At 36.4% G+C, this 27,213-nt stretch overlaps 5 protein-coding genes across 7 annotated transcripts; 1 reads left to right on the forward strand and 4 right to left on the reverse strand.

Moving 5' to 3' along the window:
* Positions 1-1,095: 1,095 nt before the first annotated feature.
* Positions 1,096-2,582, reverse strand: LOC112293389 (uncharacterized). Its single transcript, XM_024542710.3, has 2 exons — positions 2,196-2,582; positions 1,096-1,528 (listed from the first exon to the last, which is right to left on the reverse strand). The coding sequence occupies exons 1-2, from the start codon at positions 2,449-2,451 to the stop codon at positions 1,212-1,214; spliced, it is 573 nt and encodes a 190-aa protein (XP_024398478.1). The 5' UTR covers positions 2,452-2,582; the 3' UTR covers positions 1,096-1,211.
* A 1,556-nt stretch (positions 2,583-4,138) lies between these two features.
* On the reverse strand, positions 4,139-8,441 carry LOC112293007 (protein HIGH CHLOROPHYLL FLUORESCENCE PHENOTYPE 173, chloroplastic). The gene is made up of 13 exons (XM_024542042.3): positions 8,216-8,441; positions 7,844-8,056; positions 7,408-7,612; positions 7,062-7,137; positions 6,723-6,858; positions 6,344-6,448; positions 6,112-6,210; positions 5,897-5,986; positions 5,692-5,757; positions 5,471-5,527; positions 5,169-5,246; positions 4,831-4,878; positions 4,139-4,663 (listed from the first exon to the last, which is right to left on the reverse strand). The coding sequence occupies exons 1-13, from the start codon at positions 8,330-8,332 to the stop codon at positions 4,592-4,594; spliced, it is 1,362 nt and encodes a 453-aa protein (XP_024397810.2). The 5' UTR covers positions 8,333-8,441; the 3' UTR covers positions 4,139-4,591.
* A 2,398-nt stretch (positions 8,442-10,839) lies between these two features.
* Positions 10,840-12,600, forward strand: LOC112293180 (origin of replication complex subunit 4). Its single transcript, XM_024542346.3, has one exon. It carries the CDS (start codon positions 11,203-11,205, stop codon positions 12,487-12,489), a length of 1,287 nt encoding a protein of 428 aa, XP_024398114.1. The 5' UTR covers positions 10,840-11,202; the 3' UTR covers positions 12,490-12,600.
* Positions 12,601-12,756: 156 nt separating this feature from the next.
* LOC112293182 (protein STRICTOSIDINE SYNTHASE-LIKE 6) lies at positions 12,757-14,315 on the reverse strand. The gene has a single exon (XM_024542347.3). The coding sequence runs from the start codon at positions 13,561-13,563 to the stop codon at positions 13,018-13,020; it is 546 nt and encodes a 181-aa protein (XP_024398115.1). The 5' UTR covers positions 13,564-14,315; the 3' UTR covers positions 12,757-13,017.
* A 5,333-nt stretch (positions 14,316-19,648) lies between these two features.
* LOC112293128 (NAD(P)H-quinone oxidoreductase subunit T, chloroplastic) lies at positions 19,649-21,934 on the reverse strand. Of its 3 annotated transcripts, none has more exons than XM_024542248.3 (4): positions 21,812-21,934; positions 20,892-21,380; positions 20,387-20,519; positions 19,649-20,277 (listed from the first exon to the last, which is right to left on the reverse strand). In XM_024542248.3, exons 2-4 carry the CDS (start codon positions 21,218-21,220, stop codon positions 19,984-19,986), a joined length of 756 nt encoding a protein of 251 aa, XP_024398016.1. In that variant the 5' UTR covers positions 21,221-21,380; positions 21,812-21,934; the 3' UTR covers positions 19,649-19,983. The 3 variants fall into 3 exon arrangements, with proteins under 3 accessions (XP_024398016.1, XP_024398015.1, XP_024398014.1); XM_024542247.2 differs by lacking the exon at positions 21,812-21,934 and adding an exon at positions 21,492-21,809; XM_024542246.2 differs by lacking the exon at positions 21,812-21,934 and having other exon boundaries at positions 20,892-21,475.
* Between the last annotated feature and the right edge of the window lie 5,279 nt (positions 21,935-27,213).

Here is a 27,213-nt window from a genome sequence, read left to right on the forward strand (position 1 = left end):
TTGAGCGAAGGTTGTTGCGTAGGATGAATACCGCAAAGCATTTCTAATTGCTCCGTATATATTATTTGAATTCTGGAAAGAATACCATCCCGCTTATTATGCTAGTAACCCGAGCATTTTCATGCCAGAAAGTCACCAGCTCAAAGGTGGTGGGAGCAAAGCTTGAGATGGGGCACATGCTTAATCAATTAGAACATCGAATCAACCTAGACAAAATGCTTTGGGGTTCAGAGAATTCTACTATCATCTATTTCAAAATGCTAAAGCCACCAGCATCTGGCGCTTAGGTGCATCTTGTCAACCCGAGGGCTTGGTTAAAGACCACTTCCGCAATTATAAATGAGGCAAGTGTGGCACGTATACAACGAAAGCTTAAGGGTGCAGTGAATACTTGTGGTTCACCCAGAAATTCCAGAAATGATGAATACAAGTTGAGATCTGCGAGGCTCTACTGGGCAGATACCGCCGACGATTCAACTTGAACAAACTCACGGAAACCGAAAAGCAGAGTGCAAAAATACTTGAGTCACACAAACCTCTTACAACTCAATTGCAGGACCACTAAGAAGAAATATAAAGGTATGCTCCTTGAGGAAAACAGGACGTAGCTGTAAACTACTCATTAAGACTATCACTTAACCTCGTGAAAACGTCGATCATCACCTAATTCACACACCTACTACATGCCTCAGCTCCGGAGCCGTCATTATCTGAGGTAACCAGGGTTCAGCTACAGAAATTCCCAACTTGTTTCCACTAACGGTATCGGATTTCAACGCCCACACCCACGCACCGGGCTTATGCAAGCTTTTGTCTGGGGTGATTTCGTTAAAATTCGTTTAAAGACGTAAGAACAAGGATGACAACAAAGAGAGTAAAAGTGGAAGCAGAATGCAGACAAAACAAAGACGCACATGGGAAAAGGAAAATTCCACGCTGGGGTTGACAAGAGGGGAAATCATCTCTCTACACGCACAGAACCAGGATGGCATGAAAAAATGACGCCAGTGGATCCCAGCCGTTTCCCATTACAATTTAAGCAGTCATGGCATTCAATGAAGATTTGATCCAATGCCAGACTATTCACAATGAGGATGAGGGTGAAAGTATTAACTCAATTGATTCTATAAAAGTTAACATACACAACTATTTGTAATAAAAATTCCGAACATAAGTCCCCTCCACCAATGTATCAACACGTTGCATACTTACTACAAGTGCTTTTCTAGAGTTGAGGTCAATGTAGACTTGGGCACAGCTCCAATGACAGTATCCTTCTTCTCTCCGCCCTTGAACACCATGACGGTGGGAATACTACGAATGCCGTACTCTGTAGCAATGCCAGGGCTCTCATCTGTGTTCAGTTTCAAGCACTTCACCTTGCCAGCATACGCCTTCGCTATTTCGTCAATCAGAGGGGCAATCATGCGGCAGGGGCCACACCAGGGTGCCCAGAAGTCGACCAGTACGGGGATGTCACTTTCCAATACAAGTTCCTTCCATGTGGTTTCATTGACAACTCCTGCCACTGAAGAAAGCAAAAAATAATTTAGAATAGAAGTACAATATGCTTGTGACAACAATGTTACCATAACAAAACGAGGAGCAAATGAGACGTAGGGGCGTTAGCAAAACACAAGCATCTCGAATAGGCTAATAGTATCTTTATCCACCGTCAGCGATGTAAGCCACCCAGATGGAGACAAGAAAAGAAATAAAAACAAAAATAAAAATTAGTCATCCATCCAAGCAGTTTTCGTAAACCGTCCCTCTACAGGACTCGTGCACAATTCCAGACGCAGCACCAGCAGAGCAGCTAATTCGTACAAACAGGATCTGTAGATTATTTCAGCTAGGTAGCCTATGCCGTAATAAGAACACATCCTACATTAAACTAAATTCTCTTAGTAAGGCGGATCCTACTTGTAGCATTTACCTCTATCCTATTGACACGATTCTTAAGGATTAGGTTCTCAGTATAACAAAGTTACCTAAGGCAATTGCACTACACGTCGACAACCACTCACTCAATGCGATTATTCAATGGTAAACAATATGGCCAAATTCGACGTACGTACATAACAAAGTAGAAATAGGGCAATTCGCGACACGTATACACTTCCACACCCATTCTACAAAAATTAAACCAAAGGAAAAAAGACCGTAGAAAGAGAGGGAGAGCGAGAAGGAGAGACCTCCGGTGACAGTTTCTTGGGCTTCACAGACAATCCCTCTCCTCTGCGCCCGGACGGAGCTCTGCGAAGGGCCCAGCGACGCCAATTTCGTCCTGGATGCGTCGATTCGGAGGCCACGAGCGACGGGCAGGCAGCGCACGCCCATGCCCACCACGCGGGGCGCATTGGAGCTCGACGCCGAGAGCGACGAGGCGACAGTCTGGGCCAGCTGGGCCGCGCACCCAACTACCACCCCTGCCTCCACCAGCACCGCCATTCCCCCTCCTCCGCTTCCACTCACTCGCACGCTGCTCCTCCTGCTCCTGCTCCTGCTCCTGCTGCTGTTCTCTCTTCTCGCGGTCACGGCCACCAGGGAGCGCTCGCTCCAACCAACATCAACCTCTCGGAATCCGCAACAATGCAGCCTCTCTCGTCTGGCATCCACGATGCAATCAGCGCCACGGAATGCCCCCCCCCCCGCCCTTCTCTGTGGCTCTGGACGGGAGGCGCTGGGCCGTCGATGGCCCTCATCCTAAGACCCACCCCCCCCCCCCCAGGAGGGATAAGCGTGGCTGCCACTGTGCAGCCATCCCATAGTTCATCTATCCAACTGTTCATCCATCCACGTCTGTGTTGGATGATTGGTTTGTTATGGATGGTAGTGTGTTTCTCATTCATCGTTCGTGAATGCGTTTGCTTGAAGCGTGGATGGATGACTGTGCTTGCATCTTCTTTGTGGGAATGTGACCATTTTTTTTTTTATGGATTTTCTGGCTAATATTGTATAAAAATTGGAATAAGAGAGTTTTACGAAATATGAATGTTCTGTTGAAAACATTCAGTGGGAATAACATGATTTAATTCAGCACTCATATTGTGTTTTCACGGAAAATTGTATCATGTATCACCATGAATGATTTTTCACTTTTTGCCTTATGAATTTATTCCTAGATATAGTATAGTGACAAATAAAACCCAACAATATGATTCTAGTTATAAAAAATTATAAAATTTTCTGTAAAACTGACCAATAATATTGTACCATAAATTAACTTAAGAAAATTGTAAACATTTTAGAGCTTAGTAGATGGAATTTACTTGCTAGTTACATATTGTTGTTTATTTTATGATGGTATATGTTTTAAATAGTAAGCAATTTAATTCCTAAAAACTTGTACAATTTTCTTGAAATTCTTTGTTGTGAGAATTAAAAATTATGTGCATGTATATAAATAATGGTATTAATATACATAAGGCAACAAATCATACATAAGTAATAATAGTTATGAAATACTTTTTAATGTGTACCTGATACAACATTATAATGTTTATTCTTAAAAGTGAGTTAATACTGGAAACCTCTGTTTTGGATATCTAATATCTGAATTAATTCTGTTCATTTCAAAAATAAATAAATTATATGCATTATATTTTGATTGAAGAAAAATAAGGTACTTATTAAAATTTACAAGTTGCAATTCATCAGCCTGTAACTTGTTATAATCCAATAAAACTCAATATTGTATTAGAAATAATATTTAAGCATGAGCAGTGGTCAAAACCAAACATGCTCATTTTTAATCTTGATTGAAGGAAATATTCTAAACCAAATTTGAAGGTTGTGTCCTACATATTTATGTCATGTCTAACAAATGCACTACTTTATTTCATTAACAACATTGAATCTTGATAAATATAGTGGAAGATATTTTATGAAGGAAATATTTTAGTTAGATAGTCATTACAATCTATTGCTTCCAATAACCTAATATCATTATAATAATCAACCAAAAGTTTAAAAAGTAATGACATAAGAATCACAAAAAAAAACCACGATATTTCTAGCTAATGAAAGGACTTTTCTGTCACTCACATCATATTCTTCACAAGAATCTCTTCTTTTTATTATATATATATATATATATATATATATACACATTCATGCATGCATAAACAAACAACTGTGCTAACATAAATTACATAAATATTATTTCAAAAGAGTCGTGTTCGACTTGATGATCCACCATGTTTTTAATGTGACTTATTTTCTTTCTATTGTGTTTTTTCAGTAATTATTATTGTTATTATTAGGTTTGGTTAAAGTTAAGAATTCATCGAAGTCTCCCACTTTGATATCTTCTACGTGGGCTTTCCAAAACCGCAAATTGGGTTAAAAAATTCAAGCAAGTGTTTATGAAAAAGCTCATGGAGCAGAACGCCACCATGTGGCTGTTACCATTTTCATTATGGTCAGAAGGCAGTTCTTCGTCTCCGACGTCACCTCCAGTGTTGAATTTCCTATGTAATTTGCTTACTGTGAGTAGGGAGCTTCCAGTAGATACAAGCCCATAGAAGCTCACAGAAGCTGCGAGGCAGAGGGTCCTGCACATCTAGGCCAGCAAGTGTGCAATCCTTCATCACGTATTCGTCTCAAGAACAGCCAATGCTGGAGTCAAGTAATTGTTGGATTTGTCTGGCAAGTGTGCCACCTGCACAAACACAGAAACATCCAGTTCATGGACAACCTAGAATGCACGGTTTGACTACTTGAAAGTATTGGGAAAATGCACCCAAGGTGCATGCAAGAGCTCAATGGGTTTTTTCACATTCTGACATTCACATCACGCAAGGACGAGGAAGGAAATTATCGTCTTACCAGCTCGTAAAGGCCAAGACCCTCCTCTGCTGTATACTCATAACATACCTGAAAGGCAAGATAAACTGATAGTGAAAACAAATTCCAATCGACAGTAGAACTTGATGACACGATGATCGGTTATTCGAGCGTATCGATGGCAATGTGTCACTGGGTATGAATATGCATGTGTCGATGATTGAACAGCTAGTAGCAATTTGGCAGCCAGAAGTGGACTCTTTAAAGCTTATCCAACTTGAGTGTGACAATATATCACTACAAACCAGGGGAGCTTCAGAAACTTGACATTGAAGATTGCTAGTGTTAGTGTGCATACAACCTGTAGGAATCAAACTTACATCGAAGCTCTTGTTGCGAGCAGTAGGATTGTGTAAAGCTTTCACGCAGACATCTGCTACATCCGCGCAGCTTATACTCTGTAAGTGCAGATATAAATGAGTTCATGGACTTCATCGGTTACCACCAAAATTTACTGTTGCAAAGAAATACTGGAAAGACGAGATGTGCAAATTGAACATGCATAACGCTGTTGTTCGCAGGTACACAAGTATGGACATATACTCTGTGAGACAATTAGCATCCACAGTATCTGGAAGGACTTCAATGCTGGCAGTGTTAAAAAATTGGTGGTGAGAATTACCTGAGTAATGCGGTCGCCTTGATCGAAAACAAGAGCTTTTTGGCCTCCAGCCTCTTCCTGCAGAGACATTTATAGTAATCATATGAACCTTTGAACATGATTTACACGCAATTATCACAAAATTGTTGCGCTTCTTAGAGTATTGTTTTGAGTTTTCGGAATGCTTCAAGTGACATCAAGCGATGGCCAGAAGAACAGAAATTACACAATCGCTGTAATACCTGAAGAGGTCCAGGTCGTATGATTGTGTAACCTAGGCCCGAGTTTCTCAAGGCTGCCTCCCCGGCCTGTGAATCATTCAGCGATCAAAATAAGTTTCCTGCAACCTAAGTCTATGTCCAACTTACACGATATTCCACAAACCTCTACAATGGCGTGGAGAAAGTTACTGATTCCATAAGATGCGCTCAGTTCACTAGATTTTACCTGCTTTGCTCTCAAAACCTTCTCCCTCATTTCATTTGGAACTCCCGCACCTGAACATGACACTAATATGAAATCTGTTTCTTGACCTCCCTGCACCAAGTGTAACAAACAAAACGTCAGATCTATCCGTCTAACTAGCATCTGCATTGAAATCCATGTCCCTATTTTGAGCAAACCCACGAATCAAAAATAGAGGGCAAATCACGCAAACTTACTGGCAATGCTTTGATATAATCGAGTACAAGTCTAAAGCTATTATGCTGGTTTTCCTGGGCAGGAGGTAAAGTACTGGCAGGACGATTCGCTGAGGATTTCTGCGTGAGATACGGTAAAGGGTTAATTATCATAGTGATGAGACTAGGAATATAAGTTACTGATATATTAGCGTTTAAAATTACGTCAATGAAGTACATAGCAGAGGCAGATGTCTCTTGGATCGTGACCTACTTGCCGTCTGGGCTCAAATCGGAACATAAGTGAATGCACTAGGAAAGGGTCTAGTGGAGGAGACTCAGGATCCATCGGTCGGAATGAACTGAATGGGATCCTAACCTGCTTGAGTTACGAGCACACAGTGAAAACACACTCGAACAAGACAACTTCTAGTGAAAATTTCGGAGCTCCAAGATAAATACAGGTCAGACGTAGTAGGCCTATCAAATGGTTAGTATGGGTAGAATCAACAATAACGGAGACCAGTGTGTAAGACACTTGTGGGCACATTTCGCACTGAGAACAATTCAAACTAGAAATTCAACCCTAGTCTTATGTGGGAATTGAGAATTTTGGTTCTAATACAATCTATATTAGGAGTTAAACCACCAACCCGACTGTATCCCAGCCGTGTGGGAAAGCGAGAGAAGTACTGTCTACATTTGGGATCGTCCTCTGAAGGGTCTGTCTCCACCAAAAGTGTGTAGGACTTGCCATCGCCGCAGACTGATAGAACCAACACTTCATACCTGTTCAATTGCACAGCTAAAGATAAGCTTTCAACACGGAGCTCGCGTAATAGATGTGAATAGCTTACGACGAGCAGACACTGCCCTACAATTTATTCATTAAGCCTTCACTTAGGTTGCATCGAAGTTCCAAGTGGTCTTGTTCGCAGAAATGTTCAAAGCGAAACTCGTGCATTGGTTAAACACGTTATTGCTAATGGCACCTGTCAAGTGTTAAGCCAGGGGGTAACGATATTCTCTTGGCCAGTTCAACATAGCCTCCTCGTGTGAACACATACCCTGTGATCAAAGCACACCTCTAAAACTCAAGAACGGTGTCTGTGTCTTTATCTCGTGACATGGTGAGCCAATAAACAATGAAAGGATGCCTAAGTGCTTTTTGAGTGAAACTATTCAAATGAATTCTACCAAAGGCTGTCGTAATCGGTGACTGAGATGATCAAAAACGGCCGACGGATTACAAGATAATAGATCGTCCTACCTCACATTGATCATTGTTTTTCAAATTACTAGGAACTAAACTCACAGATGAACTGCCCTCTGACGTACCTGTAAAAACAGCATTTCCGTCCTCACCAACCTCAAATTGTGCGTCCATCCCACCATCATACTTTCCAGCAACGTCATCTGTGAAATAAAAACCTTCTCTAAGTTCCCATCCTTCCGAAGCAGTAGCTTGGCTAAATTTGGCGATGGTTAACTTGCTCTTGCTGCTCCGCCCTGCTCTCGTTTGAGCCAGCTTGTGGTTGTAATCCTGTGGATTCAGAAAATAGTAATTCATAGCTCACTTTCCCAAGAAGTTTAATTGAACTACATTAACTGCGATTTTCAAACGTGCAAGAAAAGTGTAGAGTCTGTCAATGTAGGTGAAATGAGAGGATGTAAGGCAAAAAAAAAAAAAAAAAAAAAAAAAATGAAAGGAAAAGAAACATGGAGTTTTGCTCTAAACACTCAAGCAAAAATTAAATTGCAGCCATCAGATTACCTGAAATGCTTTCGACAGATTGTAAACACCTTGATGGTCCACTCGACTTAAATCTCCAGTTATTGAAGACCGTGCACCGGCGCAGAAGACGATTTTGTTGCACCCTTCAACGGCCTCCTTCATTGTAGTTGGATCTCCAACGTCGCCAACAACAATCTGTACTGATCGAGGGATCTTTTCCAGCGTTTGTTCGTCATTCTGCCTCACTAAGGCCTGCACTCCATTTTGACAGAACTCTTGTGTAACATCCACGTTGATCTCAATCAGGAACTAAAATGCGGCTGCCTGGCAACTGAGAATCTTTGTTCACCAATTTTCGTTCACTATTGCAGGAATGTGCTCGGAGACTTGAACGGAGACGTTTAAACGTACCTTAACTTTGTAACCTCGAAGTTGTAACTTACGAATAAGAATGCGTCCCACACGCCCAGTAGCCCCAGCAATAAGAACGGTGGTAAGTTCAGCATTCGGAGTTTGAAAGTCACACATTGGCCCTCCAACTACCACCGTTTCAAAATCATACTCATCGCTAGGCCTGGAAGCACTCGTCAGCAGTCCAAGCTTAGTTAGGCGGCGCCATGCATCGTCAAAAACCTGTCGAGTTCGTCTCCCTAGTCTAACTGGATTCACATCGTCCAGAGTTATTGTCACCTGCATTCAAATCCACATGTGTAAAAGTGATTTCTGATGCTTGGCTTTTCGATGACAGCGATGGGACGGAAAATCTATTCATCCAACCTGCCAGCGCAACTCATGTACACTTTCCTATTATTCAACCTTATATGAGTTTTCTAAACAAAATCTAGGAGCGATACCTACCTGATCAGCATCATCTTTGCCACTATCCTCGGCTTTCAATCTCTGGATAGTTTCCATCTCTTCAGGCTCATTCTTAGAGGCTTCATTATTGTCTTTGCTGTCCTCAGGTCTAGTTGACGCATTCACACGAAAGCCATTGTGAACACTTTGCACTTTAACCCCTACTGATGAACAACCACGCCTAGCCCTACGAACGCACTTCCCAGATTGCAGGTCCAGCACGGTCGCCCTGCAATCGTAGCAAGTTCAGCTGCACCAAACAACAATTCCAAATCCTTTAACGACGCTATGAACTGACACGCAACATTCTGAAAGCAATGTCATCGAGTTCTTACAATGGTGTAGAAACCAAGGTATCATGACTAGATAGATACATCAACACGAGTAAAAAGGACCTTACATACAGATCCATCACCAACTATGGCAGCAAATTTAACCATCGCGTTATTACAAGTACATTAAACATTAATCTCCTGCACCATGCCGACATATAACATTAAAGCTTAGATTTATTAAGAAAGCACCTGCATTCACAACACAAGTTCACTCAAATTTTATCTGCACATAGGGCTACTTCGATTTCAACAAACTCCCACAGGCAGAACAAGAATTGGATCTCGATTAATCAACACACTCTCTGATAAAATCAAAATACAAAAATTCATATCCAATTACAAGAACCTTGTCCTTTCAACCGCAAATCTTCAATTGAAATCCCTTTTACCAGAGAGAACTCTGACAATTATCTCACTTTACCACAACGTACGCCCTCAGCGTCGAAGGGCAACGACTCAGACGAACTTCTCACCGCTCCCCAAGCGATCAATTCTTGTCCACATTCACCACTTCATCATCACATGAATGTCACTGAATCTCTCCATTCATACCTCCCATTTGTGACCTTCCCGAATTGAGTTAGTGAATTAAATTCTTTCTTTTTCACCGTTGTCATCTTCCTTGCAACGAGTGTCTGTGTGGTGTTGAATCCTATATTTTGTTTCGAAAATCTTTCCTGCTCTTGTAATCAATTTTTTTTAAAAAATAAGTAAATCATTTGGTATATTTTTTTAATAGTTGAAATAATATTTAAGATGATTTTATATTCTTAATACATACGTGTACACGTACACCTTAGATATTATTCAAGTAACTTCAACAAATTTAACAGAATATCTATGTTTAGTTATTTATGAAGTTATTTTATAGCTATGTCTTTATTTTATCTTGATGCCACTTGCTTCACAAACATATTTTCTTGTAACTTATAAAAAGGATTGAAGTCTACCCTCATACTAAGTGTTACAATTATTTTGTCAATACCTCTAAATTTCAACAATAGTAAGTTAGTAGGAACTTGCAAATTCCTTGTTTGATTTACGATTTTTATATTTACATTTTGATTTGAAAAAATAGAAATAAAACATGAACTCTTTAGATCAGTTAAAGATTATGCAACCTTACTACTTTATTATTAATTTAATTGCAGTTGATAGCTTTATTGAAAACTATAATAAAGGTAAAAAAAACATTTGTAAGTAGCTTCACTTAAAACTTTCTATCTCAATCTCCAATTTAAAATACTTCTCAAGAGTTGTGACTTTAAGAATAAAGTTAGAATATGTTTAAAATACATTGTATTAAATATTTTAAAAAAAAATTGATTGAAACTTGTGTACAAAATTTATTGTACCATGGATATCTTCACTTATTTAGATAAAATACTTATAATAAAAAGTAGAAGAAAAAGCAAAGTTGATATAAGTGTTTTTTTTTGTGACGTATCATTGAATTTATTTTTGATTTTTAAAAAAATTAAAAAAATATTTGCAACATGCTTATGCCAGTCTATTTCTCATTTGTTTAATTTAGATGTTCTTCAACAACATCATATTCTCATAAATACCTGCTACTCTCTAGAATCTTGTTATTCTCAATCTCAACCAACTTGAACAATTCATATATATATATATATATATGTTTATTTATCTATATATTTTCCTCCACTTCCTAACAAGAGATTCTCAGCTCTATAGAATTAACATCTTTAGCATTTGTTTTTAGCAATGCTGAAGACCTTCGAAACAGGATTGGGCTACAATGCTCTCCTGGCGATGCACAAGGATGGAAATTACGATCTCCGATGGATGTGGACAGAATGTGAGCACCAAAACTGGGAGAACGGTTCATGTGCAATTTCATGGAAGTGTTGTGAGATTGCAGAGATTTTATCAAGTCGGAAGAGGACCATGCATTCTGAGTTATGCCTCACAGTTTTCAAGCAGTAGTTTGCAGGTTTTGGTGGGCAAGGGTGGGCTTTGAGGAAGCTCAGGTTCGTCATATGTTACTGGAAGTGTAGCCTTCGCTTGTGAGGTGATGTGTGTTGCGAAGAATGTGATTTCTGAGAATCTCCGCTTGGATCGTGCTTGAAATGCGATGCTTGTAGGAAGTTTGGAACTGGGTACTCCTCAGCAGCGGAGTTTTTTCCAGTTGGGTTGGGGACCCAAATTGGAATTTTAGGGTTTGAGGTAGCTGGCGGCATCATGGTGTCCGAGGAAGAAGTGGTGGAAGCTGTGTCGTTTCTGCGAAGAAGGTTGTGTGCTGCGGTTTGGGAGACTGGAGTGGGTGCTGCAGGGCCACCGCTTCTTCCAGATGTGGAGAAAAATTGTAGGAATCTGGAAGCTTGTCTGATTGGAACCATTGAGAATGGCTCGAACAACTCTGTGTTGCTCCTCGGTCCTCGCGGCTCTGGGAAAACTTTGGTTACTGAGCGAGTGTTGGCGCATCTTCAACGGACATTTCCGGAGAGAGTCTCGGTGGTCCGACTTAATGGTCTCCTACACGCTGATGATCGGTGTGCCTTGAAGGCAATCGCGGAACAATTGTGCTTAGATCATCATCTTGTGTTTTCCAAAACTGCCGCGTTCGATGATAACCTACACTTTTTGACCATTATGCTCAAGGAGTCTGCATTATCACACAAGTCAGTCGTTTTTATATTGGAGGAGTTCGACCTCTTTGCTCAGCGGCCGAAGCAGAGACTTCTTTACAACCTTCTGGATTCCATGCAGTCGACGCTAACGCAGGCTGCTGTTGTAGGACTGAGCTGCCGCCTGGATGCAGACGAGCTCCTGGAGAAGAGGGTGAGGTCACGATTCTCCAATCGCAAGCTGCTCTTCCTCCCTCCTTCTTCCGAGGATATCTGCCAGCTGCTTCACGATGTGCTAATGTTACCAACCGACGGATCTCTTGGTGATTCTCCTTTTATTTCAATGTGGAATGAGAATACTAAGAAAGTATTAGAGGCAACCATGCAAGACATCATCGGTCAAACTGTTGCCTTAGACCCTAGTCCTCATCATATCTTCGACCTTGCGCTCCGAGCAGTTTGCAATCTCGATCAAGGGAGAGGACTGCTCACGGTTGCCGATTTTAAAGCTGCCAACACGTTGCTTCACTCTCAGTTCAAGCGCGAAGCTTTACAAAATTTATCAGTTCTGGAGCTCTACTTGCTCGTGTGCATGAAGCGATTGGAGAGCAAAGAGCAGGAGGTTTGTAATTTTACTATCGTCTTCGAGGAATATCAACACCTTCAAGAAACGCACAAAACAAGTGATCATTACTCTCGCGAAATTGCTCTGCGGGCTTTTGAGCATTTGATGGAGAGAGAACTGATCATTTATGCTGACTTCAGAGGTCGCAATGATGCCATTGAGTTCCGGCCTGTACAACTTTTGATAGATAATCTGGAGCTCCAAGAAGGCCTTAGTCTTAACCCTCAATGTCCAGTGATTCTTCGCCAGTGGTTTGAGCACATGACCTTCAAGTAATTCTAGCGTCTAGGTTAGCAGAACATCTTGCCTATTATTCTTCCGCAACACATTTTTTGTACAGAATTTGGGAAACATCCCAGTTCATTGAAGAGGTTTTACATTGCTATATTTGAATTTCGTGTGCTCGACTCCAAATTCCGCGGCCAGAAAATGAGGTCTTTGAGTTTGATTTGCCACTTTTATCTATTCGATGGCTCTGAAGCCTAGCAACTTCTTGGCGCGAAATGTCATGAGGAGTATCAGAAATTGACGATCAAACAGTCATTTACATAACTAAAGATTTTTCACTAATTGATCATATATCCAGGAAAGTGTCATACATCAGCGATTTTTTGGGTCAAAGCGGTCAACTGCCCTGTTGTGACTATCTATCTACGGCTCCTTGGTTGTCTGCTTCGGAGATTATTGATGTGAGGCATTTGCAATTGACGTCCTTGAGTGCATGGATTCAATGGAAGGAATTTTGTACAATTTCGCAGAGTTAAGAGTCACTGATAGTGCTGCGTCCAACTTGAATTCGAGGTCTCAATGCACCTTGATACGACCAGCAAAGCTGTCCCGGAAGCCACCAACATATAGGTACCAATCAACCTCTACCACAGTTGTTACGAAGCCAATAACCTCCCCAGTAGGATCTTCGTACACTTGCAATGGCTTGCCGGAAGGATCAACTTCAAAGACTCTCCCCATTTTCCTCATATCAAGAAGTTTGTACAGAACCGGGGAGAAAGCCAAGATTTGCTTTGCAACAGGCGTCCTGGCTACAAAATCTGTCAGCCCATTCCTGTTGCCCGGAATACCAATGTAGAACCTGCCGTTTTTCAAGTTGCGGTGGATGTTGTCCGGATGGCCAGGCAGATTTTCGATAAACGTTTTGATGGTCCCCTCCTTCTCTCCCCTAAGAAAAAATTTCATACACCTCGCGACGGTTGTTTCGCAGTTGATGAAATGATCCTCTGATTTCGAAAGAGCGATGCCGTTCGGGAAGTACAACTCGTCTAGTAGCACTCTAGTGGACTTGTCCTCAGGATTGTAGACCGCAATGCGCCCCGATACCTGCCCCTCGAGCATGTCGAAATGCCAGGTGCCGAGTGGGTGCTTCGTTGATGCATCAGTGAAGTAAATGAGGCCATTGCTCGACACTGTCACTGCATCAATTAGGCCGAACTCGATCCCTCCCGCTTCAGTCGCTAGAATCTCCTTTGTGCCTAATTTGTCGACCTGCACACTCAAAGTTCCAAAAACAAATCATGCAGTCAACCAATATGTGGCAACTCCTAAAAACAATCCAGACTGCGAAATTTACTGTATCGATGACTGGCCTTGAATTTCGTCGACGAATTCGAATTCTAACCCCGATCAACTGGCCTTGCACAGGCTCGCACACCAAGACTTCACCCTCATTCCCAAGTGCGATGGCCAGTGGTCTCCCTCCAACGTTCACCCAATTCTCCACACTGCCATTTGAGAGGTAATACTTTTTTATCCATCCATCGCTGTTGGTCGTATACAGGAACATCTCAGTGGGATCAGCCACCATGTCCTCCGGTTGCAGCAGCTGCCCATCTCCAAGCTTCGCGAGACCGTGAAGTAACTTGTTGTGGACGTAAACACCTTCGGCTTTGGGATGGACAGGGAGTTAAACAGCAACAGGGCGAATGGGGGAATTGTTGGCTACAAATGAGTAGAACGCAGTCGTAACGAGGGAGAGGACCACGGCCGCCACGACAGGCAACAAGCGCACCATACTCGCTCAAGGATGCAAGACTTTGCGTTGGGATAGTACTAATGCCTTCTCGTTATGCTTGTGCCTCACAATTTGTACAAGCTTTTTCCGAGCTTTGATCATTGCAAAGGTCGTGTTGTGTCTATAATTTGCAGCTTAACATCGACATCTGCCACTGTTGTGACCAGATCAGTGGGCACATGTCTGCATCGGAGAGCAAATCATGCGAGATAGGTGCGTTTCTGGTGCGATTCTAGTTTCGAGAGCGATGGAGTTTATAATGCGGAGCGGGACGTCTGTGGCACTGAATCGACCAGCCATTTATGCGCCATCAAATCAACAGATTTGGGTTCGTCTTGCGATAAATTTAGTAGTTTTCTGGTTTCCACCTATGCTTTCTCATCAGTGAAAATGCTTCGTAGCTGTCACTCCATGCTATAATTTTTGAATATATGTGTATCTTTCTCATTGCAATCTATTAATTCGTAAGTTAAAATGAATGACCAGCTTGTTCATAGAGAGAAACTGTGAAAAGCTTAATTGATTGGTTTCTGTTTTCACTGCCACGTATAAACTACCCCATAGCAATACAAGACAAATGCTTATAATAAATATTGGTCCAATTCAAGTATTCAAGTAAATTTGGTGCATATGTGTATCCTGACAATCTAGGGAGGATGAAAGTAGCCCAAGGATAGTAAAGGTATTGGATTGTAAAGATCTAACCTCTATATTTGGCATTGGAGAAAATAAATATTTGAAATTGATGCTTGTATATATATATATATATATATATTTTTAAAAATTTTGATAAAATTTGTAGAATGTTTGAAAAGTAACCTAAAAATAAAAGTAGTCAAAGGCAAGGTAGTTCAAGGTAAGAATAGCTTAAAAAAACAAAATACAAGGTGAAAGTAATTCAAGTAGAGATGCGGTTTTTTAAAACAAAATTGCATGATTTGATAGTTCAATGCATGAAGTAAATTATAATTAGTACTATCTTTGAGAATTGAGAAAGAAACCTCTTTTTTCTTGAGAATTTTCTTTATTATGCAAAATACTTCTCTATTAAATGTTCTCCTCTTAAAATATAATAATATTTGGAACAAGTCATAGACAATGAACAACAAGCAAAATCCTTTACTTAGATTTGATATTTTATAAATAATAATCTATTGGATGGTATTTGTATATAAATACAATCTAAGAATATTGTTGAAAAATCCAAGATAATAAAGGCAATAATTCAAAAGAATCTAACTATAAAAAAAAGTAAATAAAAAAATATAATTGCAACAACTTTGCCAGTAAGTAAATTTGAGTTTAATACTTCATGCTTATTAGTATATTTTTTTACTACATATATAATATTTTCTATTTTAAATTTTATCTCTTAAATTTAATAACTAATATTTAAAAAATAGTTTTATTTTCAACCTATGGCATATTTGATACACCTCCAAACTTAAAAGGGTATTAAAAGAATAGCAAAAAAATTGAAGATAGGTGAAATAAAATCTATTAAAAATAAAGCAACTAAAATAAAACAATATTAAGGACATGAATTATAAAAAAACTATTGAATTAATACATTCTTGTATCATTAAAAAAATATTAATTCAAAGATAGTTATAATATTGAAACCAAAATAACTATTGCTAAAGATAAAAAGTCTAAAGATTCTTAAAATAAGGCTAAGAATAAAAAAAACATTGACAAGAATAAAGAAGGCCTTTCTATTGCTTCTATATATATATATATTATCTAATTAAGATACTATGTGACAATGTTCTATATGTCATCCAATACTTGTCTAACTTGTATAACATGTAACTAACTTATAAAGCAAGTTTCTAATATGTGAGCTACATGGCCAACTTATACCATAAATAGCCAATATGTACAACATGTGGCCAACTTCTTCACCTAGTTTTCAACCTATCAATTACTTATAAATACTTGTAAAGTCAAAACTATATCCTTACAAGATATAATTAAATTTACCTTTATTTATTTATTTCTAATTAATTCAATTTATTTCAATAATTAATTTGTTAGTATACATGTCTAAAATATTACTATTTATTCTAGTGATGAATTCCATAAGGAGTAGTGATTACATATTAAAGAAGTCTAAGATACAACAAATTATATTTGATTCATACTCTTATCTTTATTTTCTTTGAAGATAATTGATAGGCCCTCTTAACCATTCATAGTGTCTTATATCAAGGCAGGAAGACTACCAAGTTATTTAATTATTGTTGAGGCATTTGTAACTTCTTTCAAATAAAACATTTGAAATTCCATCAAAAATGGTTACTACTTTCAGTAATATCAAATTTTAAGATTCTTTTCCAAAAACGTGATACAAAACATACTATATCATGCTATTTATTTAAGAAAAAATATGTTGTTCTTAAATTATTATTATTATTATTATTATTATTATTTTCCTCTATTAAATTGTATTAAATATTGTGATATTCTATTAAGATTGCTTAATAACTCAACAAATAATAGCTCTTGAGTTGAATGTATTGGTTATTAATTCTCTATCTTTTTAATGCCATAAATACATAATAATTATGAAGGTAAAATAAAATCTTCATTGAACCTATTTTGCTTTATAGCAAAGAATTTCTTGACTTATTGTTTTAGTTTAATAAAAATTATCAATAAAAAAAACATTTCCCTTCTTTGTTATATTTGCAAGATTCATCAATTACTTCTATATGTATTTACTAATATTATATTCATGTCAATGTACAAAATATTCCAACTTATTTTGATAATGCCTTAAATTTAAGACTACTTCCACATCAAATTCTTAATTGTTATTTACTCCTACAAGATGATGTGGAGTTTCTCTTCTTTTTCATATATCCATTGTCTTATATGGCTTAAAAAAAGATATACAAAATACAAGATGGATCTTTGTAGATTTTGGTAAGTATAATTAATATGCAATTAAATTGATTTATTTATAAATAAAAAATTGTCAAAATTTATAATAATTCAACTTGTCACAAGAATATATAATCTTGATATTATAACAAAAAAACCATATATTATTACCAATGTAGATTTGAAATTGCTTAATGCAATAGATATCAATAATGATCTTTTGTCATTCTTGAGTTTTTTTTAATTGTGCCTTTATTGTGGCATGGAGGACTAATAATTTTTTCAAAAAATCTTTTGCATCATGATTATTAACTTTTGAGAAGCCAAAAGCATCAAATTATGGATAATAACTATAGTTAACATAGAAAGGTGATTGTTGAGTAGAAAAATGGATCATATTATTATAGGAAATTTTTACCAATAGCAAAAGAATTATTCAATTATGTTAATGGTAGTTGATGATACATCTTAAAGAGTGCTATAATACTTGATTCAGTCATTTTTTTTTATCAATCAATTTAAAGATGTAAGACTAAATATAATTTTACATTTTTCTTTAATATTTTAAAGAAATCTCCAAAATCTAGACATAAATTGAGTCCCTCTATTTCATATAATATTTCTTATTAATCTATGATAGTAATAAATATTATTAAGAAAAAGTCTAGCTTTTTCTTCACTTATGATAGTTTTTGTATATGATACAAAATATCTTATCTTAGTAAAAAAAATCTACTATCACAAATATAGAGTTATAAGAGTTTGAAATTAGCAGATTTTTAATAAAAACTATAGAAACAAAAGACCATGGTTATTTTAGTATAGGTCATGGTTGAAATTTTTACAAGGTGAATAACAAGGAATTTTTGATTTTGGTTTAAATATTACATGATTATACAAAGTTTTTAAGTATCTTTTATATTTGAGGCCACCAAAAATCTCTTGAGTTTAAATCCAATATTTTATTATATCTAAAATGACATATAATTGGAAAATTATGACAAGCTTGAGGAGTGTGAAATTGTACTTCACTTTTTTTTAACATATAAGTATTTGTAAAAATAAAAAATATTGTTATTAAATTCAAATTTGGAAGTATCATGTGATTTAGAAGAATCATTCTTCATATCATAGACAATTGAATCTAAAAACATACTTGATTGAATTTGATCAAAAAATATTGAATCAACAATAAATGTTGATTTTATGATTCAAAAACAAAATTACTATAATTTTTAAAAAAAAAATTTGTAGATGAAAAGTTGTATCTTCTTCTTTTGGTATGAAATATGAACATTTTAAAAGAATATCTCAAAAATCTTGTTGTCTTCTTTGCTAATTGAGCCTTAATTAAATCCTAAAGAATCTTATAGAAATTCTAAAAAAGTCATTAAATAAACAATATATATATATATATACATATATATATATATATAAATATAAAATCCAAAAGAAATTCTAACTAATTTGTAAATTTGTAAGTAATTTGTCCTCGACTTCAATTATCAATGTGATGGGTTTATACTGTTTTTGACAAAAAGAAAGAAGAAAAAGAAACTATTGAATGAGGTTCTGCCGTAAGCGGCTGCAACAATGTTTGATCGTCACCAGTCAGTTTGAAATGCAATGACATAACATCAAAAAATTGTTTGGCATGGCTTTTAATTGGCTTGGTTGGAATGGCAATGCTAAAGAACTCCAATTTCTACATCATGTTGGCAAGGCTTGTGGTGACCATGGATAACGTTAACTGTTACTAACGTTGAACGAATCCTGCAATGTTGGTGATAGCAGAGTTTGTGTTGTGGTTTAGTTATGTTCGATCAACACACAACTGACCATTGGAAGGCACCGATTAGACTCACAACCTGCAGGTGTAAGCCCTAGGACTCAAATTAAAACTCAGATCAAGTTACGACAATCTGATGGTTTATTTTTTGAGTACTTGAAATAGCGATTCATGTAAGCACCTGTTCCATCTAGAGGTGGCCAGAGTGACATGACACCCTACATTTACCAGTGGTTGCACAGTGCAAGATGCACATGAATGGGGGGTTTAGGACGGCTGCAAGAATTCCTTTGATCAAGGGGTTGTTCCAAGCGATGGACGTATCCCAATTGACGAGCTCGGCATCTCGACTGAGAGCGATGAATAACAAGAATTATTCGAGTTTCGGTCGAATGTTTAGAGTGCCACTTTGAGCAAGCATGTCGTAATTAACATTTCAATTATATATATATATATATATATATATATGATGAGGTAGGTTCACATGGTGTACGAGTTGCAGGAACCCAATCAGATCTTAGTACCACACATCGAGATCTTACGCTGTTTGAGGACAGCATGTGCGTAGGCCAAGCATATTACCAGGGCTAGCCCGCCTTCTAGTGCGCGATGAGGCAGCGACTTCAGGGGACAGCGCCACAGACGGATACACTCATTAAAACTTGCACTCAGAATCTAGTGCATGCAGGCATCACAATTACATATTCCGTTCCTTCTATCATTGAGTCATAAAGTTTTGGTCCTCAAAAATGGTGAATTCCAGCTCCCACGTGCTTCAGATACGTGATGCATATTCCCTCTCATCAAATATTTAGCTTTTCAGTGATACAGGCAATTTCACCGACACTGCTGAGATTTGAGGAGGGCTGGTAAAATTGTGGAGCACATCTCTTTACTACTCCTGCAAGGCCATCCTCTTTTTTCTCAAGGTCGGTTAAGAGCATTCAACTAGGTCACCAAGATGCAACCTACACGGTTTAAAATAGCTGCTGATATGTATCATGTTCATCTCCTGGTGAGCAATCCCGATAAAACAGTGTGATCTTTACCCCTTTTATTCAATGTCGTCTCAAGCAGCATGTTTAAAGTATGCGACGTAAATAATGACAAGAACGCAAATAACAAAAACGAGGAGATCGAAGCCTAGGGCTGTGAGAGCTTGGTCGCTAAGGGGCATGTTGTCACCCCCAAGGGTATCCACATCCACGCGCTCTGGTCTCTTCTGGGTGGGGGAGTTATAGCCTTGCTGGGAGCTTGTTGGGTAGCCATATAAGCTCCCCTCATTGTTCATCACGATCTTATTCTCCAACCGGCTGTCGTAAAGGTTTCTCAATTCTTCGTTGCTAAGGGTATCATACGCATCCTGCACGCGACTCAAGCATAGTGCTATCATTTACTTGTAGCATTTCAGGTATTAAAGTATTCAGGAGAGTTTGAGTGTGCAGAGGTGTATGGAGTAGATGAACGCTAACCTTCAACCGCATAAATTTCTGCGCAGCAATCTCCAGAGGGAGCTGGGTGGTATCAGGATGATAGAGCTTAGATAGCCGTCGGTACGCAGATTTAATCTCCTCCAATTCAGCATCTGATGACAAGCCCATGTACCTGACCAACATTTCATTCCCTCCCTGATTAGTGAAACGCTTTAGCAGAACCAATTGAGCAAAGCAAAAATTTAACAAAAAATAAGCTACCAATCACAGGAAATAAAGAATGGAACTTATTGTCTTCGTAGTTACATAGCTGGATACAAGCTCCACCCAGATGTTTTGTCCAGCCTTTACAACCCGAAATTGGTATGCATAGACAGGAGGTCCGATTGCTGCAACGGAGAATTTGATATCCTATGTCTCGACTCTCATTCCTGAGACGACATTATACTGGTATCGAAGCGTTGCAACCACTTATTTTCCATCAACATTTCAACGGGTTAAGAGTGAGGCAAGAGCAGAAAGAAAACGATACAAACGCAGTCACCTGTAATGGCTGTCAGAGGCCTGATCAAGTAAACTGGAATTACTCCTGCCGCGTCTGCCCCACGACCTAAATTGAGACGACGTCTCATCGTCACAATCTATTCCAATCCATCCTTCCGCTGAATCTCCCCAGTGTATCCTTGTATCAACATGTTTCTTACTGCCACCATCGCCATCGCCACTGGTACTGCCTGCGGAGCTTGTTGATGTTGGGTCTACGCTACAATTAACACGAAGGGGCGGTATGGTTGAGCTCGACCGGTAAACTGAACTAAGGCGGCATGGAGAAGGTGCGCGCCACAACTGGCTTCCAATGAGAGCTATTGCCATAGCCCTACACTTCCTTCTTCGCTACTTCCACTACTCTCATACAATCTGCCAATTCTTCGAATCCAATCTTACCCAACTCCAAAAGTCTTGAGGCAATTCTTTACAATTCCGAAATCCAACCCTTTCTGTTGTCTATCTACAAAAGCGATTGCGAGTGTAGCTGGAAGAGACACACACACACACACAAACACAAATTCAGCAACAGGCCCTGCACACGAGATACTCTGGAGTATTGAAGTGGCCCGCCAAAATGCCACACCGCACAACAAACCTGTGAAGCTGGACGTTCTCAAAATCTACTGCCCTCCATCTCTCCATTCTGTCACACCACTGGATCCCCGCATTCCGCAAGCTCCAATCCAAGACAAGCACCGGTCTCCTTTTTCCGGAATAAAGCTTTGCCACGTCACAACTCCCACCGATAGGCAGATTTCATCACGACAACGCTGATGAAACAGCCACTCAGAACGATGGAATTCAACCCACAACAACCGCATATATCACAAATTGCAGGAAACGAAGGAACCTCTCCTCGCCAAAAACCGTAAATGCGCGAACCCAAATCACTGTGACCCAAATTCCATTTACTACCTTCACAGAAACGATCGACTTGCTTTACAATGGCGCAAATTTGCAGAGAATCGGTTCCGTGTGAGACGTGAGGTGCAGATGCGACCACTCCCGATCGTGACCACGTCGAAGTAGCATTCCATGTCGGTGACTGCGGACTCCGACACCACCGAAGCTTTCCCCACTGGTAACTTACTACTCACAAACTTATTATCTGTTATAAGTTTCATGTCTTTTTATTTTTTTTCTTTCTTTTCGTATTAAAAATTTCTGAATTGACAGCCATATATTTTGTACAAAAATATGATTTGTTTATGCTACGTGAAAGCTTAAAGTAACTTAATTTCAATAATTTACTATTTTTAGGCTTTTGTTATCAACTACAATTTCCTCCAACATAAAACCAAATGAAGCATTGTTATTGTGTCAAAGGCAACCATGATACTGAAGTTTTTGTTCATCAATCAGGTTAATCTAAGGAAATCAAGGATGTTTAGACTACAAACAAACATACAAATAAAATGTAAGTAGAATTTATATTTATCAAGTTATAAAAACTTATTTCTAAAGAACAGCAAAAGAAATCAATTATTAGAATATAGATGCCTGGTTATTTCTAATGCATGTGATTTATGTTGATTCTTTTACATTAAAATTATTTCCATTGTGTAATATTTTATATAAGGAATTATTAAAGCCTTATTAATTATCTCAATAATGTTAAAGCCACACCTCCCTTTGATATTTCATGATTGATTTCATCCATCCCTTGTCTTCATCTTCCATCCCTAGTCCCTTTTCCTTTCTCTCATTGACTATCTTTATCTTTGTTCTTGTCCCGTTTTCATTCCCATTCTCATATGAACTGCTCATTTTCCTAATTTAAGTCCAATATTAATGTTCGTAAGGAGATACCTAGATATTACTCAGATTACTTAGATAGTTTTGGTGTATTATTTAGATTAGTGAAGAGTGGAGGTTAGTTTTTCAACAATGCAATCCTCTAAGGAGGTTCCCCAGAGGATTGCTGATTATTAGACAGTAAGTTGGCCATCAAGGATTGTGAGTCTTATTGCCAATTTTTGGTGGCAAGCGGTTGGAAAAGTAGATTGGTCTTTTGATATTGGGCTTGAAGAAGATAGCAAACACTTAATACACGAATAAAAATCGAAATGGGATAGGAAAGGAAGACAAGAAATGTGATATTTTACAATTGAAAGCAATCTTATTTGGTTTTTAAAAACCAATTCTAGAAACTAAAACTTTTATTATTATTATTATTTAAAAAACTAATGAATGTGAGTTTTTTATATTATAATATATAAATTACACCTATTTTAAAAAAATTTACATATAATAATTTGTGCAAGTCTAAAAAATCTAAAGTTCTATATTGAAATAATTATCAAATAAATTGGTTTACAAAAACTATTATTTATGAAACAACAAATATTTCTTAAAAGAATATTAATTGATACTTTTTTTAAACATAATGATATTTGAATATCTTCTTTTAAATATTTTGATATCTTCTTCTAAACTATTGCTTTTAGACTGAGAAGTAATTGAAGTAGTACTTTATTATCTCCTTCTAAACTTTTAAATTTCTAAACCATTGCTTTTAAAAATACCACTAAGAATTTGTTTCTAAATTTAATTTCCATCTTCTTAATTAAAGAAAATCTTAAAGGCATCAAATATCCAAGAAAGGTATTAAAATATCTATGTTCTTTTAAATAACTTCTAATCAATCACAACTTTTACAATCTTTAATATTTAACTAATGTAAAAAAAACCTAATTAAAATTATATAAAAAATTCTATTTAGTATTATTGATACTTTTAAAAATCATGAACTTATATTTATATACACATATATGGATATTACTTCTTTTTTTAAAAAATATATGATAATTCAACAAAAGAATTAATTAAAAGATTTATACTTAATATATATTAGTCTAATTTGTGTCTAATTTGTATCAACTCAAATACACTTTTATTTTATACTTTAATAAATTTAATACCATTTATAATTACTAAAATACTTTAGAACTCAATAACATAAAAAAGTGATTATTGAGTTATAAAATAATAATTTTTTACCTTTAAACATTTGATTATCATGATGAATCTTAAAATCACCAATAGTTCTTCTATTTTTTGGTACCAAAGATAATTGCGGCATCCATCTAGATAACCAATTAATCAATCTCTATGGTGCCAAACTATTACCAATTCTTTTGTAAGTAAATCTTCACATGATGCTACCAATAATTTATATATTATTGTTAATATTGTGCACATGAAGAAACTACTACAATTACTAGCAACCAATTTATAAATTAAGATTGTGAGATTTGATGAGAAGTTGGAACTCATCTAATTAGATTAATAATTATTGCAAGAAGATTCAAATTTTGTCATTACTAGATCTATTTCAAATGAATAAAAAATATCTTGATTAAATTCTTATTATAGATTTTAAAAGAATAAACTATAATACATATATGTATCTATAAGATAACTTGCTAGTTTATTATATATATATATATATATATATATATATATATATATATATATAAGTATGAATATTAGAATAATCAACACCAATATTATTTATTAAATGTTACAAAAGTGATACTAAAGATATAAATGAAGACAAGAAGAATCTCAAAATACTCTTATGTAATTCAAGAAGACTAAATATTTACTCCAAAAATATTATAATATTAAGTTTAAAATGGTTATTGCTAAAGACAAGAAGAGTATAGATTCTTGAGACTAAATTAAAAACAAGAAAGGCATTGACAAGATTGAAAAAGGCTTTATTCTTGCCTCTATATATACTATCTATATAAGAGCTATGTAGCCACATTCTATAGGACCTCCAACACATGTTAATACACAAGACACATGTCTGACTCACAAGATAAGTTTTTTTATATATGTTCCACGTAGTTAGCTTGTTCTACAAGCTACTAATATATGCAACTTGTGGTTAACTTGTTGATCAATTTTTTAACCTATCAATTATCTATGGATATATATAAAGATGAAAAAAATATCTATGAAGCTTTTAGGATTTTTTAATAAGATATTATTAAATTTATCTATTTTTACTTATTTCTATCTATTCATATTACCTATATAAGTATTAGAGTAAATATATCTGTGACATTATTCTTCCTTCTAATAACAAGTTCCACAATACTTGTTCCTTGTAGAACTTATATTTGTAAGATTCTTTGTTGGCTCCTATGTGTATTTACTAATATTATATTTGTACTAATAAATAAGATATTTTAATCTATTTTGGCATTACTTTAAGTCTAAGATTTCTTGAATTTTTAATAATTATCCATTTCTATAAAAGACAATAATATTTGTCTTTTTCTTAAGATATTTACTATCTTGTAAGACTCAAGAAGAAACATAGGAAATATGAGACGGATCTTCATTGACTCTAATAGATATAATTGCTAAATAATTAGATTAATTTATTTTCAAATAGAAAAAGATTCAAGTTTATAATAATTCAACTTGTCATAAAGACAAATAGTCTTGATATTGCAATAAAGTAAGTATATCTTATTACCCATATCAAATTTTAGTTGTTCCTTGTAGTAGGCATTCATATTGTTCATTTTTTTTATTCTTGAGCTTTTTTTAAATGGCCTTTATTGTTACAAATAGCTTCGACAAATAATTTGTCAAATCTTTTATAATAGAATTATCAACTTTTGAAAAATCAAAGATATCCAATAATAAATGGTAAGCATAATTAATAAATAAACATATTTTTTAAGTACAAAAATATACCAAATTATTCTATGCAAACTCTACCAATCGCAAAAAGTTTGTCCAATCATCTTAATGATAGTTGATAGTACACATAAAATATTGCTCCAAAATTTAATTCATCCATTTTATTTTTTTATTAATTTGAAGGTAAAAGACTAAAGATAATTTTATATCTATCTTCAATATCTTAAAAAGAGTTTTTTAAAATCTTGATACAAATTGTGTCTTTTTATTCAATATAATATCTTTTGGCAATCCATGATACTAATAGATGTTAACAAAGAAAAGCTTAGTTTTTTTTTATGTGAAATAGATTTTTTACATAGTAAAAAATATGCCATTTTGATAAAACAATCTATAATCACTAATATAAAGTTATATGAATTTAAATTTAAAAGATCCATAATAAAATTCATAGAAACAATAGACCATGGTTGTTTTAGTATAGACAATGATTGAAGAAGTCCATAAGATCAATGAAAAGGAGTTTTTAACCTTGAGCAAACATCACATGTATGTATCAAAGACAAGAACTCGATGAAAAAATAATCCAGATAAGTGAGCCTTCACTCAAAGAAAGGTAACAAAATATAAATAAATAAGTATGTATATTGAAAGAGAAACTAGAATGGCTATTGCCAAAAGACAAGAAAACTAGAGACCCTTGAAACTAGACTAGAAGCAAGAAAGGAGTTGACAAGAGTGAAGAAGGCTTCATTCTTGTCTCTATATATACTATCCAACTACGGACTACGTGGCGATGTTCTATAGGACCTCCAATATGTTTGATTTTACATGCCTTGACTTACAAGGCAAGTTCTTCTACGTGTGGGCCACATAGTTAGCTTGATCTTCAAGCTAACAACATGTGTGGCACATGGCCAACTTGTTGACCACGTTTCTAATCCAAAAAGTCAATTAAAGACACCTATGAAGTCAAAGCAGCGTCTATGAAGCTTCTAGGAAGCCTCTATATTAAATACTATAGAATTAACTTATTTTTACCTACTTTTACTTACTTCTACTTATTTGTATATGTAAATACTAGCTTACATGAGTATGTTCGTGAAATTACCCCCCTTCTAGGGACGAGTTCTATGAGGAGCGGTTATCATATGTTGAAGAAATCTATGATGCGACGAATTATATTCGCCACATACTCTGATCTTTATTCTCTTCAAAGATGATTGATAGTGCCTCTCAACCATCGGTAGTATCCCATACCAAGGCGGGAAGACCACCCAATTATATGATCATTGTCGAGGCATTCATAACTTCCTTCGAATAAAACATTTGGAACACCATGAGGAGTTGTTCCTACCTCTAGCAAAATCACCAAACATCGGGAGTCCGTTTCCAAATTGTGATACCAAACGCGTTGTATCTCGCCATCTATTCGAGGAAGAATATATCGTTCTTGAAGATCTTCATCTTGATTGCATTGTCTTGAAGGTTGTGACAATCGTAATGTCTCGTCCGACAGGTCAGCAAATGAAGGTTCTTGAGTCAAATCCACTAGTTGTTGGTTCTCCATCTCCTGAACGTCACAACTACAAAGAAGCTACGAACAAGGATTGAAAGTAGAATGTTATCTTGCCTAGATATTTTTTCTTTTATAA

Source organism: Physcomitrium patens, chromosome 16 (assembly GCF_059467195.1).
Source record: "Physcomitrium patens ecotype Gransden chromosome 16, ASM5946719v1, whole genome shotgun sequence".
In the NCBI taxonomy this organism is placed as follows: domain Eukaryota; kingdom Viridiplantae; phylum Streptophyta; class Bryopsida; order Funariales; family Funariaceae; genus Physcomitrium; species Physcomitrium patens.

Bases quoted from the DNA above. Each gene is read 5' to 3' on its own strand.
- LOC112293182 (XM_024542347.3), bottom strand. From the start codon at position 13,563: ATGCTCGAGGGGCAGGTATCGGGGCGCATTGCGGTCTACAATCCTGAG.
- LOC112293180 (XM_024542346.3), top strand. From the start codon at position 11,203: ATGGTGTCCGAGGAAGAAGTGGTGGAAGCTGTGTCGTTTCTGCGAAGA.
- LOC112293007 (XM_024542042.3), bottom strand. From the start codon at position 8,332: ATGTGTGACTTTCAAACTCCGAATGCTGAACTTACCACCGTTCTTATT. The intron at 5,247-5,470 runs GTAATTCTCACC...CTGCACTTACAG, and splicing joins AAGGCGACCGCATTACTCAG to AGTATAAGCTGCGCGGATGT. The intron at 4,664-4,830 runs GTAAGACGATAA...GTGTTTGTGCAG, and splicing joins GTCTTGGCCTTTACGAGCTG to GTGGCACACTTGCCAGACAA.
- LOC112293389 (XM_024542710.3), bottom strand. From the start codon at position 2,451: ATGGCGGTGCTGGTGGAGGCAGGGGTGGTAGTTGGGTGCGCGGCCCAG. The intron at 1,529-2,195 runs GTCTCTCCTTCT...TGCTTTCTTCAG, and splicing joins CCAAGAAACTGTCACCGGAG to TGGCAGGAGTTGTCAATGAA.
- LOC112293128 (XM_024542248.3), bottom strand. From the start codon at position 21,220: ATGGCAATAGCTCTCATTGGAAGCCAGTTGTGGCGCGCACCTTCTCCA. The intron at 20,520-20,891 runs GTGACTGCGTTT...AATGTTGGTCAG, and splicing joins GCCTCTGACAGCCATTACAG to GTACATGGGCTTGTCATCAG. The intron at 20,278-20,386 runs GTTAGCGTTCAT...AGTCGCGTGCAG, and splicing joins AGAAATTTATGCGGTTGAAG to GATGCGTATGATACCCTTAG.